The sequence below is a fragment of the Caloenas nicobarica genome, chromosome 11, assembly GCF_036013445.1.
Source record: "Caloenas nicobarica isolate bCalNic1 chromosome 11, bCalNic1.hap1, whole genome shotgun sequence".
Taxonomy (NCBI): domain Eukaryota; kingdom Metazoa; phylum Chordata; class Aves; order Columbiformes; family Columbidae; genus Caloenas; species Caloenas nicobarica.
Window position 1 is genome coordinate 9,547,850 of NC_088255.1, and position 17,863 is coordinate 9,565,712.

General features: G+C 35.4%; 1 protein-coding gene across 1 annotated transcript in view; it reads right to left on the reverse strand.

Moving 5' to 3' along the window:
* The window catches only part of ERC2 (ELKS/RAB6-interacting/CAST family member 2), a 400,553-nt gene that overhangs the window by 347,877 nt on the left and 34,813 nt on the right, over nt 1-17,863 (reverse strand). Inside the window, exons 2-3 of the mRNA XM_065642652.1 lie at nt 8,780-8,803; nt 7,722-8,138 (exon numbers count right to left, since the gene is read on the reverse strand). Coding sequence (XP_065498724.1) covers nt 7,722-8,138; nt 8,780-8,803 — 441 coding nt within the window. The remainder of the gene's footprint in view (nt 1-7,721; nt 8,139-8,779; nt 8,804-17,863) is intronic.

Genomic DNA, 17,863 nt, shown 5'->3' on the forward strand with positions numbered 1-17,863 from the left:
AAACCCTCTTACCCCCGGGGCCCACTTTTCACACAACTATCAGCACTACCCTTTTGCTAAGCCTTCTCATTTCCCTTTTTTTCCTCCTTAAGGTGATTTGACTGTAGTTGCTTACAGTAGTTTCTAGAAGTTCATGTTTTAAACAAAATCTGTTTAACACGTTAGCATGTTAATTCTTCTATTTAAAACTCAGATCTTTAAATATAGACACTCCATTTTCAACTACTGCAGTTATATTTGCATAGGGGACTAAAATGAATAACAGTGGGCAGGGAATGCACATATAATTCATCCAGATCCTCCCTCCTGCTTCATTACTGATTTTCTGAGAAGACCTGGGCAGTTTGCTTACTTAGCTTTTGCTTTTCCTAGTCTATAGGAGGTGAGTATTACACTAATAAGAACACTGACAGATAATTTGTTAAAAGTAAACTGTGAGGCTTGTGACGTTATTGGCAACACAGATCAGTGGACAGATCAATATTTTTGTTCTATTTAGAGTGCTGAAGTTCGTGCTCCTCTGTGAAGTATTTCCCTAATTTTGAGTTGACCAATCCTACTGAGGTGCAAGAGGTAATCATTATTTATGATGAGCTATGTATATCATAAAACTACATCTTAAATAATTTGGTTTCTGTATTTGTTTTTTAATTTTCTGTGATGTTTCTTTCCCTCCCTTTTATTTATTTTCATTATATATTATATGAACGATATAGCACCACTCATGTTGCCTTTTTTCTTTAGAGGCTCTAAGAAGGCAGAAATATGACTTCTCCCTGAAAGGACCAAGTGACTAGGAAACAGCTAACAACTAGCACTGCATGGGTGTTACATTGTACAGAGCAACTGAAGAGATGCCTCTCACCCCAGACTAGTTCCATTTCAGTAGGAGCAGCAACTTTCCACACTCTGGGAAGTTTTTTCTTTTTCTAATTACTGTTCTGAGAAAAGTCTTAGCCATGGATTATCTAATGGGGACAGAAATAATAAATGAAAATAATTCTAAAATAGATGTTGAAAACAGCACATAGTATGACCAAATGGCTTTCAAATGCACTTCTAAGCATAATAAATTCTGCTGTAAGTATAAATTCTCTGGGATTGACAATCTTTACCTTGTATGTCCTCATCCCAGCTAGGTTCCTCAATAACTCTGGGCAATCTATTCCATAGCTTAACTACTCTCTGAGTAGGTCATCTCGCACTTCGGAGAGAGTCTAAAGCAGAAAAGTATATGTAGGAATTAAAGGGTAACCAGCTCGCCTCTTCCCTGCAAATTCAGCTCTGATTCTTTCTGTGAACAATATATCCGCATGGCAGAGCTGTGAGTCACATATGTAAGCTATTGTCATGCATGTGAAGGACAAGATGAAGCTAAAGAAAATTACATTATGGAATGGTGTAATTAAATTACTGCCACAGAGATGAGTAGCAGCACATTTACAGAACAGAGACTTTAAAATATAACAGAGGGAAGATGAAAGGAAACAAAATCTATGATAGAAACCAAAATTGATCACTTTTCTCTGTTTCATTATTGGCTAGTCTCTAAAATGCTTACATGCAGCTTGAAAGTTGTAAATGTGTGAACTGACTAAACAGCCTGCAAAGTTAGTATTTCCACATTTGGGGACAATAATTGTGTTACAGCAATTCAAGACAGTCCCCAGATTACCTTCTAAAAGATGCATTTTCCAGGAATGCTGGCAGGATCAACACCACCTCTACATATTGAAAGGTATAGAAAATGCAGCTTATTCATGAATCTCTGATTTTTCACTCTTCCGAAAATAATTTCTTTGGTTGCTACTCTGAGATGTGTTAGTTTTATCCTGACAGTTTTCTCATATTCTAGATTCCAAACTACAGGTGATGTTGTCATGGACAGCGATCCAGTCTTTAAAGAAATTGATTTCTAAGAGAACAAAGCTTTCTAATCCTCCACGTAGACTTATAAACACAATTGCAACCAAGAACGCTGGCAACAATATCATGGGGCATAAGAAAATCTGAATGGCTATGTTAGAAGTAATAACTGTTCTCTAGAGCATAATCAGGTTCTGTCTACTTTCTCATGTCTGGAGTAACTGCCAACATTGCACAGTCCTTCTGTATACTTAAGAGCTGAACTCAAAAACACATATTACTATAGATATTTTGATAGACAGTAATTGTCTTTATAGTAACTGATTAGATTAATATTTTGAGCTGAGCCAGGAGAAATAAAAGGAAAGAGGCACTAATGAACCTAATAAAGAGGTTCAGTCTAGAATGGCTGTTAATCTACACAACTAACTTCAGGGAAGAAACGTTTGGTGTCGATAAAGCATTTCCTTAGTAAATTACTACTGGCTCCAGTGTAAGACATTTACAGTAAACACCAAAAGTCTGCAAGGCATCTGTTCTGTTCACAGTAGAAGAAGGGACTTTGCTCCCTTAATAACTTTAAAAACATGCGATAACTAATTCATGATGGCAATTCAAATCCTATCAGCAGCCTTCATTATTTGGCCAAGCTGAGTTCAAAGATAGAGCAAGTTTTTAAAAATTCTTGAAAGTTTAAAAGTACACTTTAAATTATAATAAAGAAGCTATGTTCTTCTTATTGCTACTAAATATAAAAAGCTGTAGCTTTAAGCCATGTGCAACATTATTTTAAGAATACATGCAAGATAAGAGTTAAGATATCTATATAAAATCCCATATGATCTCAGATTTTGTTTTAGTGAATTTGTATGTTATATAGAAAAGGCACGTGTAATATACGTGTATGTATATATAATAGAATACTTGCTGGAATTTTAACATTTGACTTTACTAGACATTTAGTGGGACTTTGCCTAAGGCAAGTTTTTAATAGCAATAATAAAAAAATACTTAATGGTACTTCGAGTAAATAATGTGTGGTCACTATGTTTAAAAAAAAAAGTAATACCAAACATCTGTGCTAGATTTCCACATGATAAAATCCCCATATTACCTAGAGTTCTCCCAAAGTTAGAGGAAAAAAAATGTTTATTTAAAATTCTAGAAGAGACATGTGATAACCAGTTTAAGAACTTTAAGGCAGGCATCTTGCATTTTCTGACAGGAACGTATATTTAGTGATTTTCAATATACTTGATTCTGAACATGAAAAATGCCATGGTATGACATTATGGCTTCAAGACAGATTTTCAACTATTAACATGCGTAAAGGAAGACTACCTGGCCCAAGAATGGCCTTTTTCTTACGTGATTTTGCAAAGACCAGTTTGTTCCATACAGCATAGATTATTTCCTTATCAAAGCAAATGCTATTTTATTTTGCCCCAGAAAATATCAAGACAAATTCAGCTATCTTTGAAAACATTAACAAAAATATTTCAGTGAGGTTAGACACAGGATTCAGTCTAACTTGATGGAAAACTGAGTTCAAACTGGGCAAAAGTTCTCAGAAACCACTCTCCTCAATAGGTTGCATCTCCAAAACTGAAGCAGAAACACACACTTATGCTTTTTCCTAGGCAGAGTTGTATTTGTTCTTGCTTGCTTTTTGAATCAGCAGTTAAGGAAACTTTTGTTATAACTATCGCAAAGCTGGGAACCTAGCGATCCTTGTGAAAGCTTATTACCTATATCTTAAATTTCTTAACACATGGAAGGAAATCTAATCCCATTTTTTGCATAGGTTATTTCCCAACGTTTTAATGACCCTTACAGACACTGACATTTTTTGCTATTCATGTAAAAAAGCAGGATTACAACTTCAGCTGATCTGTCCTCCTCCTGTATAATAAGCCTCAAATTTGCCATTCCTAAGACCTTCAAATAGAAAACTTGAGTAAATCTATCTGCACGAGTTTGCCTCTGTGAAACAAATTGACAAAGTGCTAGACACTGAAGGACAACAAGAAAAGTTATTTCTCTCTTTAAAGTTAAGCAAACTTTGAAAAAAATACTAGCTAGACAAAAGCAGCTCTGGAATAACAACGGACATATCCCTTACTATTCAATTCCTAGTAGGATAAGTGCTCAGGGCAGTTGAGGTTAAGGAAAGATAACTGACAACCGTTGGAGACATGAGTGTATAGAACAGAGTGTCCTTAATTGCCAGTATTCACAACCAGTTACTTCAATTTTTCTCACAGTATGTTAGTTTAATTGTCTGGTTTTGTCAAAAATCCATCCATCAGTGATTACTAGTAACAAAATCAATTTCTTCTGCTTCTCATCCGTTAGCTTTCTATTCCACCATGCTGAGAGATCTAAAAGACTGTGAGTGAAGACAAGAGAAGACAGATTCCAGCTTTGGCACTATTTTAAAAAACAATGAACAGTATAGGGGAGAAAGATATGGCTGCATTAGGGGAAAACATGTTCAAAAGCTCAGCAAAATACATGAGAATTGGCCTTTCTCTAGCTAGGATTTAAGAGATGACATGATGGTACACAATCAGATTTCCAGAACCGAAAAACTTCAGGCTAAAAGTATTTCTAAATTAAATACCAACAGCATAGCTTATGAGAAGTCAAGCTATATACGCTTTTTAACGTAGCACTGAGGCTGTAGAAAGTCAGCAGTCTTCAGTTATTTTTTCCCACATTCAACCTCATTTACACCATTTTCAGCTTTTTTTTTTTTTCCATAGACAGCACTCTTTCTGCTGGAGATAAGAGCAGAATCTATCATTATAACAGTAAATTGACACACCAGAAAACTGTTCATTGAATACCTTAATTTGCTGCTAAATGAAGTTTATCTTCCTTATTTTGTTCCAAGTACACTGTCAGAAAGTCAAATAGCAAAACTAATTAAAAAAACAGAAACAAGTGTTAAGGATCTGATCAAACAGTATATTACACATGACAATATTCTAGGTTCTCAGAAATATACTCAACATGATCTCTATACTCCCACCTGTAAAAATACAGAAAGCAGAATATTTTAGATGAAGTTCTACAAAGACAAATATTTTGTTAAAGATTTAGAAAGATTAACACAATTTGAGTGAATACTAAATAATTAATGAATGGAATTCATTTAAAATGTATCCAAGTTCCAGTTTACTTTGAAATCATTCTCAGGAAAGAAAAAAAAAATCCAGTAACTCTGCAAGGTCATTTACACACTTAGGATGAAAACTTAAAAACACTAGTTTTTTTTTTAAAAAAAAAGTATCAATCCACTGAGAAGGCTACTGCAGAAGACCCAACACAATAATTCCCGTTTCATCATGTTGGAAAACTGTATTGTGCAGGATGAAGACTATGTGCAGTGACAGCAATTCAAACAAGCACTGCAGAATAAGGGCTTACCAAGCTACACATGCAGATAAAAAGTTGATCCATTTGAATTTTTAACAAACGGATAAAACTATACAGAATATCTGTATATTCCCCTGAAAGCATGCAAACAATTTCCCATAACGAGACAGCAAAAGACAAAACATAAGAACATTTTCCAAGAGCTCACTTGAACAATTAAATCCAGATTCCTGGAAAAACAACCGGGCATTTACTAAACATTTCATTTATAAAGAGTTTATACACCTTACCCATCATACTTCTAAGCTGCCTACAACAAGCTCTAAAATCTCCGGGGCGGGGAAGTAAAACCCATAAATACCATGTGCAATGGGAAGAAAGCCGGGAAAACAGACTTCACCCAAAGCCTTGAATTCTTACAATAGCAAGGAAATTGTTAGGCAAAATCTCCAGATCACTAGATAGCTCCTGCCAATCTGATACAGAGACTCTAGATTCCAGAGAGCAAACCTAGTAAATTTTTAAAACCTTGATCAGTTACCAAGGCATACCAGCACGTCATAAGCAGAAACTCCAGTAAACCCCATTCTATACTTGCAGCACTCCATAGAAAGAGAACCTCTATACCCTCAGATAAACTGAGGGAGAAACAATTTTTTTTGCTGGCTCCTGAGGGGAACACAGGGGGAATTCTGAAACATAACACTAGTTCAGTACAAATATAGGAGAAACATGCAGTCTATAAATAGCAATATGATCTCCTTTCAGTATATAAATTGGATGCCCAAGGACTTCACTTGGAAGCTTGCATTTTATCTACTCTTCAAGCTCTATTTAGTTCTATTTCTCTCACTGTTCTTGACTGTGTTAATTAGAAACCTTCTTCAAATTTCCACTGTAAATTTATTCATGTCAAATACATACCCAAATTACAGTTCACAAACTTAAGCAATACTGGTGCAACAGGTGAAATAAAAACAAACACAAAAAATCACATAAACCAAATAATAAATCATCCATCTTGAAATAGACTGTATGTGGTATCCCGAGAATAGCAGATCTAAATCCAGAAAATTGTCTGCTTATTCATAGAACTTCTCCCACAATCCTTCCTCATCACAAACTCAGTATTATTAATTCCTTATGCAACCCCTTTCAGGATCCATTGAGTTTCAGACATCATTAACAGGTGGCATCACTTTTCAATTAAAATTCTGCCTGTGAAAATATTCAGGATCTACACCTTCACAATAAAACTTTACTGAAATGTATCACCGTGCCTTGAAAATTTCCCAGTTTCCAAGCTTCAGATGGACCTCAGATACCACCATGTCATCAATACATATTCCAGGTTAGAAGAGATAAAAAAGAGGGGAAGAATAAGGAAAATTAAAGTGGCCATTAGCTAATATAAAATAATTTGTCCATAGCAAAGAAAAAATTTAAACAACATGTAGATGTAAATAGCTGTTCTTAATCTCTCGTATTCATACATTTATTGATGTACAGGAGCCAATAATAGTTGTCTCTGCTCCTGTACTGATTTTATTCATGCTTCAATCTGTCAGGCAAATTGGCACTTTTATTGCCTGGAAGTTCAATCGCACTAAACTGTTGCCGAGTTTCTAAGGAAACAGACCTGTATGTCCTTATTCCTCTTACTGCGGGTAGCTTGCGCTCCATCTCCCTGCAATTTTCACCCTTCTTAGCAGGAAGCACAAGGTCTTTCTCCAAGGAAGATTCACACTGTCTTGTTTGCCTGCCACTAGCCACATGAAAATGCTGATGGGATGTAGAGGGGCAGAGGGTCTTGACCCCAGGCCAGATTTTCTTTCAGTTGTACTAATTTAGTCTTCTCAAATCCAGTCCCAAAAATGCATTCACAAATGATATGGGTTGATGGTGCGGGTAGACTTGGGATCAAATTAAGGATCTCTCAAAGTACAGTGCAGCCACCACCCCAGCATTTTACTGCAGCAACATTATGTGATATATTTACCCTAAAAGTTGGGACACCACACATTAAAATACAGTAGAGATGCACATAGGCAGAAGCATTTGTTTATATGGAAGGCAAAACATTTTAACAAGGGGTATAAAACAAAGAGGCGCATACACTCATGGCTATTTAGTTTAAAGCAGCAGCAGGTGTTACTTCACTCTTCAGTTGTTCTAGTCTTCATTTGCCGAACACTGATTTGTCAAAATACAAAGCAAACAGAAATTATGCAAAGCAACCATGTCAGAGACAATAAGCCCCCAAATACAATTATTTTTCTTCCATAATTTCTTATACTTGCTTTCAAATGCCATATAGTCCTGCTGTGTATTTATTTCAGATGTAAAACAAATGCGTGTTATTTTTATGAAAAAATGAGAGCAGGAAAACACTTAGATACTCTAAAGTATATTTCTAAAAATGCAGCAAGTATTTTGACAGTATCTGTTAAACAAATAAATTAGTTTTTCCTTACCTCTCTAAGATGCATGTTTTCCTTCTCCTTCTGATCTAAAATCACTTCTAAATGATTAACCTGAGATTCAGCCTCTGCCATCCTTCGAGTTCTCTCATTGTCATCTTCCATTCCTTTAGATGGCAAACCTTTACTTTGTAACATTTCCAGAAGCTTTTTTATTGATTCATCTCTGGCATTCAGTGTTTGCTTTTGTGTTTCAATCCTAAGCTCCATTTCTTCTAGTGTTTTTCTCAACAGGAAGAGCTCTTTAGCTTGTCGATCATGTTCTGCTTGAAGTCTTCGAAAATTCTCCTCTGTGAGCTCAATGGTAAAATGCTCAGCCCCTCGGTTTCCACTTTCTTGCTGGAGAAGATGGTTAAGGTCTCTCTGGGTTCTAAGCTCATCCTGAAGTGCCTGGATTGTCAATTGCAGATGCTGCAATGAAGAAAGAGGGTGGGGGAAAGAAAAAAAAAAATAAATTTAGGACCTCAACATAGGAATAGTCTTTGCTTAAACTTTTGTTGTACGCTGTTACAAAAATTCATTAGAATCAATGATGAAAGTATATCAAACAGCCTTATAAAACAGCAAATGCGTGTAACAATATTTGTAATATCTTTCAAGTGCTTCCATGAAAAGAAAAAAAGACAACACACAAAATAGTGTCAGGGATAAAATAAATAGCAAAGAAAGGCAAACCAACAAACCCAAACATAAGGCAGTGACATACCCATTACTACAGCTGATATGTACCTAAAAAGCTGAAAGACTCAGTATTCCATGTTTTCTAAATTACTTCATAGACTAAAGGTAATTCTGTCCTTCATAGTGCTCAACAGTTCTGTTGCTTGTAAAGTCAATCAAAGCACTCACTATAACTGAAGGGAGCTTTGAGGAGCACATGAGTTGGGGCTGGTTGGTTTGGGGAGTTTGTTTTTATTTTTTTCTTTTGGTAACTAAAGCTATGAACATGTTTAATAAACAGTATTACTGTATCTCTAACAAGCAAACAAAAAACCACACAATAAGCAATACTGGATTTTGAAAAATAAATTGACTGCAAATAGCGGACAAACCTTTGTTCTCCTGGCATCCAAAAACTGAACAGCATGGTAAATGAAAAAATGAAGCAAAATCAACATAAATAAGGGTCAGATGCAAGCAAAGGAGATTCAACAGAAAGAACTGAATTCAACAAAAAACACCTTCAACAGAAAAAATAATTTTATTGAGTTATACAGAAAGGCACCAACAACTTCACAGTACTCAAAAATATAAAGCTAAAGTAAAGACAGACTTCAGTCAATAGGTGTGACAAAGAAAAACATTTAGAAACAATTCCACAGATAATAACATTCCTATTCTATCTTACCGTTCTTTTATACTTTAAGGTTTTTCAAAACACCATAACTTTTCCTAAAATATTTATACATCTGAGTACCGAGGTCTTTCTCTGTTCAAGAGGTAAATCTTGCACTCCTTATTCAACACAAATCAAAAAGGATTTTGCATGTTAAGATTGAAACATAGATAATTATCCTAAGTTACTATGGTTTATGTTTTTTAACTGACAATTTGCTTCTTATTTTTTCCCCTCTACTCACTGCCTCAAGAGACACAAAACCAACAAGAAACCACACACACCCTCAAAAAATCCCAAAATTTAAAAAAAAAAAAATTAAAAAATGGTGGGGTCATGGGAGTAAAAAAAACCACCACACCACATGCACAATCACATAATTCATTAACACATGAACTCAGTATGGGAAGATTCTTCATTTTATTTGGTGTTGGGTTCATGGTTGGACTTGATGGTCTTAAAGTTTTTTTCCAATCTAAATGGTGCTATAATTTACACAGAATCACAGAATGCTTGGGGTTGGAAAGGACCCCTGGAGATCATCTAGTCCAACCCACCTGCTAAGGCAGGTTCACCCAGAGCAGACAGCACAGGAATGTGTCCAGGTGGGTTTTGAATGTCTCCAGAGAAGGAGACTCCACAACCTCTCTGGGCAGCCTGTTCCAGGGCTCTGGCACCCTCAAAGGAAAGACATTTCTCCTCATATTCACACGGAATCTCTCGTGTTTCAGTCTGTGCCTGTTGCCCCTCACCTTGTCATTGGGCACCTCTGAAAACTCTGGTCCATCCTCTTGACACCCTTCATGTTTAGCAAAATTACATGTAAAGTTGTCAGTTTGTAACAGTAATCTAAACTAAATGAAAAATGCAAAACCTTTAAAAGACACCACAACTCTTTTCCATTTGAAATAACTGATAAAAGACATTATTTCAAAAAGTATTGCCAGTGGCAGAATTCTGTACAGTTATACACTTTGAATCCATTCTATCATTAAACAGTGCTGTTTTAACAAATGTCTAGATCTTAATTCTCTTAATATTTGCATCTTGTTAGACACATGTTAGGAGCATACAAATGTAGGGTGTTTACAGCCCTGCTTTTATTTAATGGTAATTCTTATCTGTTCTTAATCTCATAACCTTTTAAATTATTTTTATAAACTTAAAAGTTCACAATAAAGTTAAAACTCTTCTAGATGAAGCAATTTTCCCACTTTAAATCTATTAGTGTACTGATTATTTATGACCACAAGATGGACAATTTTAGCACAGAAATTCAGTGCATAAATCCAAATCAGATTTTCAAATAGTACAGAATTACATTCAATGATTACCATGAATGAGTGAATTAACAAAGACAAGCAAAGGCAATGACAAAGAGGGATAGAAAGTAATTATGCATGAAACTCACAGCTTCCATTTAGAAAAATACATTTTTATTTGCAACACTCTCATAGTTGCCTTTGAATGTGACAGAAATTAAAAAGACTATATATAAATATTTTTTTTAAGTGATTAACATTTTTTATTAAATCTTGTGATTTAGGGAAACAGCTTCAATTCGGACTTAGAATCATATAACTGACCTACCTATCTGATACCTCTTTGCTTGTTTTCCCTGTTATGGAAGGAAGCCTTGATTAAAGCTTACTGCAAATTTTCAGATTAATAATTATGTAAAAATAAATTTCTATTAATTTAGACTATTCATAAATTTGCATCAATCTTGGCAAACGGTGCTTCTCAAAAGCTCAAAAGAATTCAATAAATTATTTTTTGCTTTTCAAATTAGAAGTTTAGACTTTTGTTATTTTTAACTCTAACTTGCTTTTTTCTTTAAAAAAAAAGAGGAGTTAGAATATTTCTAAGTGAAATCCTTACTTTTGATCAAACAAAAATTAATTCAACATTATATAAAGACATTTCCCTTTTAATTAATTAATTTTCAAGTTGGTGTCCACATCAGGTATCAGCTAGAGTTTCAGTCCCTGGGCATTTATGTGAAGAATGACATTCATATCTATACATTCCTCAAAAGAATGACTGGCTGAAATAATACATATAAAATTTCCTTCACATAAGCACAGTAAGCTAAATCGCCTGTATTCCAGAATGATTTCACTACTGAGCAACAGCACTATTCAGCAATCACCAGCAGTCTAAAAATAGTCAAAATAAAATAACTGTTTTCTCCACTCTCAATAATGTTTTAAGATACATCCTCATAAATTTAAATTAGACAATATTTATTACTTGACACTAAAAACTGTTTACAAACAAATGTTTTCCCAAAGTCAAGAAGTCTCTGTACACCAAATGCCTATATGTCTATAAGACTGTAGCTAAGCAAAGGGAAACTCATTTGTAAAATATTTAGAATGTCGTAAGACAAAAATAAAAGCAAACAACATACACATTGCTAACATACAACTCTTCTGAACGCAAGCTGTAAATGCCAAAACTGTTGGATGAACACACAATTAAAAAACTTATAAATCAGAACTCAAACAGCAATTCTGGTTAAGATAAACCAGACAGCTTCCTCCCCTGTCCCACAGCAACTTGTGTATGCTGTTCTTAGGTTCTGCCCATAACCATGTTTGTCCCTGCGCACAACGGCAGTTGTGGCTGCTTCTCAGCAATTATGTTAAAACTAACAGTCTCAACTGTGACAGACTACTGCTACTTTGACGCAAGATAATCCATTTTTATACAACTTCTAGAGTTAGAACTTTCTTTGAACATGATGGACCAGATTTAGACTTGTGCTGGCACAGATTTTTGTATCTGCAACTAGCTAAGAAAAAGAAAGAACAAATGTTGTGAGGGTGGAAAAAAATCGTATAATTAAATCGCAGTGGAGGAGGAATGTAGGAGTGCTGTGAATATCTGTCACACTGCTGTCATTACACAAACATAGAACTTTATGGGATTAAAGAAAACTATGCAATATCTAGCATATTTTTCATACTGTTTATTAAAAACAGACCAGTTGACCAGAAATATTCCCATGCTAATTTCTTGACGACAGATAAACAGTTCTCTCAGAACTTTTCATTCCTTCTCTATAGTCCAACTCCAAGACGCAATCTATGGAATTGCGCAGGAGGCTCCATTAATCTTTCTCTGAATTAAGCATAGTGCAGGTTTTCAAATTTGCCCACGTAAACTGAAACAACATAATGAAAGGAAGATGAGTTAATGGCCTGTCCTGGATTCCAACTCACTTTCTACACAAGGAAGTTCCTCCAATCTGTGCCAATGGCTATTACCAAAGGCATTGCCCACAGAGAACTGTCCTACCATAGTGTGCTTGGGGTCAGAGAACATAAGCACTTATAGAGCATCCCAAAGCCTTAGAGCAGCGGAGGAAAGGAAATCACAAGGTGACTCATGGATGTAAAATTGTTACTCCACCTACAGAAGCTTTTCCTACTTTGCACCATCACCCTGGCACCAAAAGCAAAGAACATGTTGAAGAATCCAGTCTACTGTCATGTAAAAAATTGCCTGCTACTAACATAGAACGAACTGACAAACCCTGTGTAAGGTCAAGGAAGAAATAAATTACATCTGGGGCTGTTTTGCCTGGGAAAGTCAACCTGAAGAATTTGGTGGCAGAAAGAGGTGTTATGCTCTCATCAAGTGAAGGATTTTGAAATATACATTCATCCATCCATACACAATTTGCTAGTAGTTTTCTGTAATGTAGTGAAAATCTAACAAGCTAATTCTTCAGACAGGAATCACTCAAATTTGGACACCAGAGCTGCAGGATTCTGAGTATATTCTTTGATAGTTTCTGCTCTAAATAGTTCAGTATTGCACTATGACTTGAGGGGCTGATGGCACGACCATCCAGCAGATTTGAAACCACTATTTCTCAGGCCATCCAAGATGATTTGTTATTTTGGTGCTTTATCCAAAAAAGAGATAGTTATTTTGTTGGACTTGAGTGTTTTCTCCCCACCTAATGCTTCAATTCTCCCTCTTACCCTCCATTATCTTTTTTGTTGACTTGTAGCTCCTATCTTTCACAGCTCCACTTTTAGCTCCTGATTGTATTTCTTTCCCACTCCAAACAGAAGGACAAAATGTATTAGCTTTGTCTTCTGGGACCCTCTTACCTGCCTTTACATCAATTGAGACATAACCACTGTGTTAATAGTCTCTGCCCTCTCAGTGCCAGAACTTCCATACAATGTGATGGTCAAACAATATAACAAAGTGAAAGCCAACTTACCAAAAAACCCTGCAAGTTTAGACAAAATAATTGGAGTCCAGGAAAGAAAGCAGGTGCAGGCAACAGACACTGACACACTGCAGGGTGGAATGGGCTGCTGGCAGTATGGGAATACATAGGAGCACATCAGGATTCATGACAAAGACTTACAGAAGAGCCGGAAATTAAGCCAAGCTGAAGATTTCTTTTTTTTTTTTTCCTTTTATTATTGCACATAAGTGACAAAGGATTTTGTCAGTTGTTTATGATCTGTTACTGCCTTTGAAAAGGCATGGTATTTTTCTGAACTTATTCTTAGAACTATGGATGATTGTTTTAAGCAGTTTCTGTAGCTAACTTTTTGATGGTATGGGATATCTTAACACATTGATCACATTATCTCTATGGTGCATACAACAAAGGGAATAAAATGTACTAACTAAAATGTGTCTTGGGACATAAATATAGAATTTAAAGGACTGGATCAGTTAATACAGTCTAGCCTCTGGACACTGTGGATGCTGATATTTGATGATGACTGTGGAAAAAAAAAATCCTACTATGTAGCTGTAAACAGTAGGAAGCTACAGCTATACCTGAATACACCTGAACAAACATAACAGCAAATTATACTATTGACTGGACCCTCGTTTTCTGAAATCAAGCTTCATTATTTATTCTATAATCTGCCACTGCTCCATTTTCATTCTTCATCATATGAAGCTCTACCATTGAAAGGTGACCAACTACCTAAAGCTTTCTTATGAACTGCATCTAAACCCATCTTTATGTTAACTTTAGTTATACTACTGAAACAAGTATGAGTACTTGACTTACAAATATTTATAACGAAACATTGTTAAGCAAAAACATGCAAAACTCTATATTCTTCTGTAAGAGAAAACCAAAGAGGGAATTGGAGATATTTTCTTCATCAGCAAAAATTAAGAAATGGATTCTCCCATGAATTTGCTCATCTGTCTAATGCAATTTAAAATTCTGGCATCCAAACACCAAAACTGAGGATCAGTTGACAAGAACTTTGCTTGAATAAGACAGGACTGACAGAAAGAGATGAAAAGAGAAGACATGTAATTTGTGAGAAATCACAGGAGATTCAGAACACGCACACAATGCATTTTCAGCATTCAAAATTCTGGAGGTGCAACAGATGTGAGACAACTTCTGCATAACAGCATTTGCAAGTGGCACCATGTATTAGAAAATGGAGAATTCTTGTTTACTGGCTTTCCCTAATCTTTCTTTCCTTATGCTTTTAAATTTCATGCCTTGTCAAATTCTATAAAGCTTGCCCTTAATACCCCACTTTGCAAGTTAAAAAAGGAAATTGCCACACACATTTTACTTTTTTTTTTTTTAAGATACAGACATTTCCATACAGGGGTCACCTCCCACAAATATTTTGGTGAAAAACAAATAGTATGGGAAAAAAAGTATTGCCTAAAAATTCGAGGTCATTGTACAAAAGTGCATCTCCATCTATAGCTGAGGGGTAACTGTAGGCTAAAACGTTTCGGTATTGCAAGTTTCACAGTAGTTTTGAACCTAATTCTTAAGATACTTTCTGTACATATATTTCTTTCCTGATTCCCTGGTTTACTGTGGGCTGAGAAATGTCATTTTGCATTTATTTTCCTTTGCCTTAAGCAGGCCTGCTATCACAGATACCATTTGTCATTCTGTCAAAAAAACTTCTTCATAGTAGATATTTACGTTACAACAAATCCATCTCTAATGCACTAAAGTTCATTTGTTAATTTAGCATGTTTTGGGGTAGAAAAAACTAACTGTATGTCTGAAATATCTACCCCTGTAATCCTTTCCTTCTTTCTTCCACTACGTTCCTCGAGCAAAGCCAATGCTTTCTGTGGTATGTGATCTCATTTCAGGCCTTTCAAATTCACCTTGCCTCTCAAATACAATAACTCCATTTTTTTCTTTTTTTTTTTTTTTTAAGAAAGCTAGCTGAATACTATTTAACTATTTATTCAATGGAGGATGTCTGATATTTATCAACCAGCTTTAACCAAAGTCAGAACAGTCTTATCTCTGTGGAGACCTCAGTCCACACTTACCAACAGGAATTCAGTTATGATACACCTTGCATAAAGTAGTCAGTATCTCAAAAAAAACCATTCAGCACAACCCTTCATCAACTCCTTTAACCTAGAAAATTTGAGTTGACCTATATGTTTTCTTCTCTTGATAAATCACTTCAATACTCATGGACCAAATCTTGTAGCCTGTAATCATAAGAACCAGGCAGTCAAGAGGAAGGAACTTTTAGAAATGTAAGTCAAAGCCTTGAGGGGAGTAATCTGCAAAGACACACATTCACAAAAATGCCCTCATCAAGTTCTTTAGTTACTTAGAGAAAGCCTTATTAAAACATGTAAGTCATTGGTATCACAGCAAAATACAAGGTTTGGTATTTAGGTGATCATTAATTGCAGTATCACAACTTGAAAACAGTGCAATTATGCTGTCATGACGAGACTCTGGCCTCCTTTTCTTTCCCCACCCTTCCCTTTGGAAAAATGCTGCTGCTATGTTTTCAGGGTTGAGCAGTGCCAGAATCACTAAATACTATTTTAGTTGACTTTAAAATCACCTTCTACGCTAATTTTGACCAATCTGAACACATCTGAAAGAATCTGTTTCAAGATTACTTACTACAACTTACCACAAGTAAGAAACTAAATACATTTCATGCAACTTTCTCTGTAACATTAGCTACGCAGGTAAGAACGATGCAAGTTTGAGAAGTCCTGGACACTCAAAGATAAATTTTAAGCATTCATATTTAAAAACTATTCTCATCAGATAAAGTAACTATATGCTGTGATAAATCCTCTGTCCTGTAATGCAGTTTCTCCAATACTCTTTTCTTGCCGGGATAAATAATTTCTGCTCTTTTGGGGGAGTAAAGCATTTAAGGTTTTCTAAGGAAACTTTTTAGACCATTTGGGACCATAAGCCTTTACCCTCTCCACATAAGATTTCTCACATGCTCTAGACTCTACATAGCCAATCATTTCTCTTTGTATTCTGATTGCCCTTGGTTTACCAAAGATAGTGATGTTTAATGTCAAGCTTTTATCAAATAACATTATCTTCCTCTTTTTTTTAGTGGTTACAGTTAGTGAATTATTATTTACTTAACGACCAAAAGATGAAAAGTGCCATACCCAGAGTAAGATAGTGAATCACATGGATTTTAGCCAAAACAAAGTTTTAACACACCTCTGTTATGAAAAGTGCATATTGGTTCATTAATGATTATAAGCAGTCAGCACCTCTGCCCTACATCTTATTTAAGAATCAAGAGAAACCTATTTTTTTCTACCAGCAAGATCAAACAAGTGTGCCCTTAATGCTTTTAATTATGTCCAGTCTATTTCGTGTGTCTCATTCACTGAAGTCACTACTAAAATTATTCCTATTATCCTTTAACGTAAGTTATTTCTAGTGTTTCCATTCTAACATCTTCACCTGATAAAACGAGCAGTATACTTTCATGGTATTTCATCACTTTACAGTGTTAGATACTAATCAGCTCTCATCTGCATGCATGTGAATAAACCCAGTGCATATGGTCTGTCTCAGAAAGGCCTGGACCTGTTGCTTAAATAGAAATTCTATTTTAGATCAGTCATTTGGTTTTGAGCCATACAAATATAACACTAAATATTTTAGATCGCCAACAATTACAACTACTTCCATTAAATCATTCCCTCAAGGAAAGTGTTGAGTAACTTCTGAGAAGTTATTTGAGAAAATACAAGTCTCAGAAAATAACTTCTGCAATATATATTGACTGTACATTAAAGATCCCGAAAGACAATACTACATTACTATTGCACCACAAAGATGTCAAATGAAGATATTAGAACATGAATGACAATCCAGAATATTGTTGCATTAAGATCATGTATAATTGAGTGAAACCACATACTATGTCCTCCATGGATCAGCAGTAGATTGAACATTGCCCTGTCAGGTTTCAGCATAGATTACTGATCTATTGGAGTGCAATTTTCTTTCTCAGAAAAGCTCTAGGGGACTCCATAATGGTGGTTTGGTTTGGGTTTTTTTAAACCGTTGTAGAATGCCATAGGATCAACATTCTTCGATGCTGGTTGGGGCCTTGAGAAGAAATTAGGTTTAGCAATGATCACAGTGGGCCCAGAGATGAAAACCAAAACCACACACTTGGAATAATTATTTTTAAAAGCACAATTGTACCTAAATTAAGATTTGCATTTGTCATAGGGAGCTGAGCTCTATTCCTGCTTCAGTGGTCACATACTACTGAAATGCACCTGTTCGAAAATCTGGAAAATTATATTTGCCTTCTTCATGGTATATCCATGAGATTATGTTGGGTAACACCAGTTCACTATGAACCATTGTGCAAACTTCAGTTAATGAAGAACAGGAAGTTAAGAATTCATTGTTTCTTATTGGCTGCTTTAAAAAAAGCCTGATAAGCCAAAAAATATTTGGCAACTTCCTCTCTGTTTCATGAGTAAAACATATTGTCCAGCTTGCCAATTC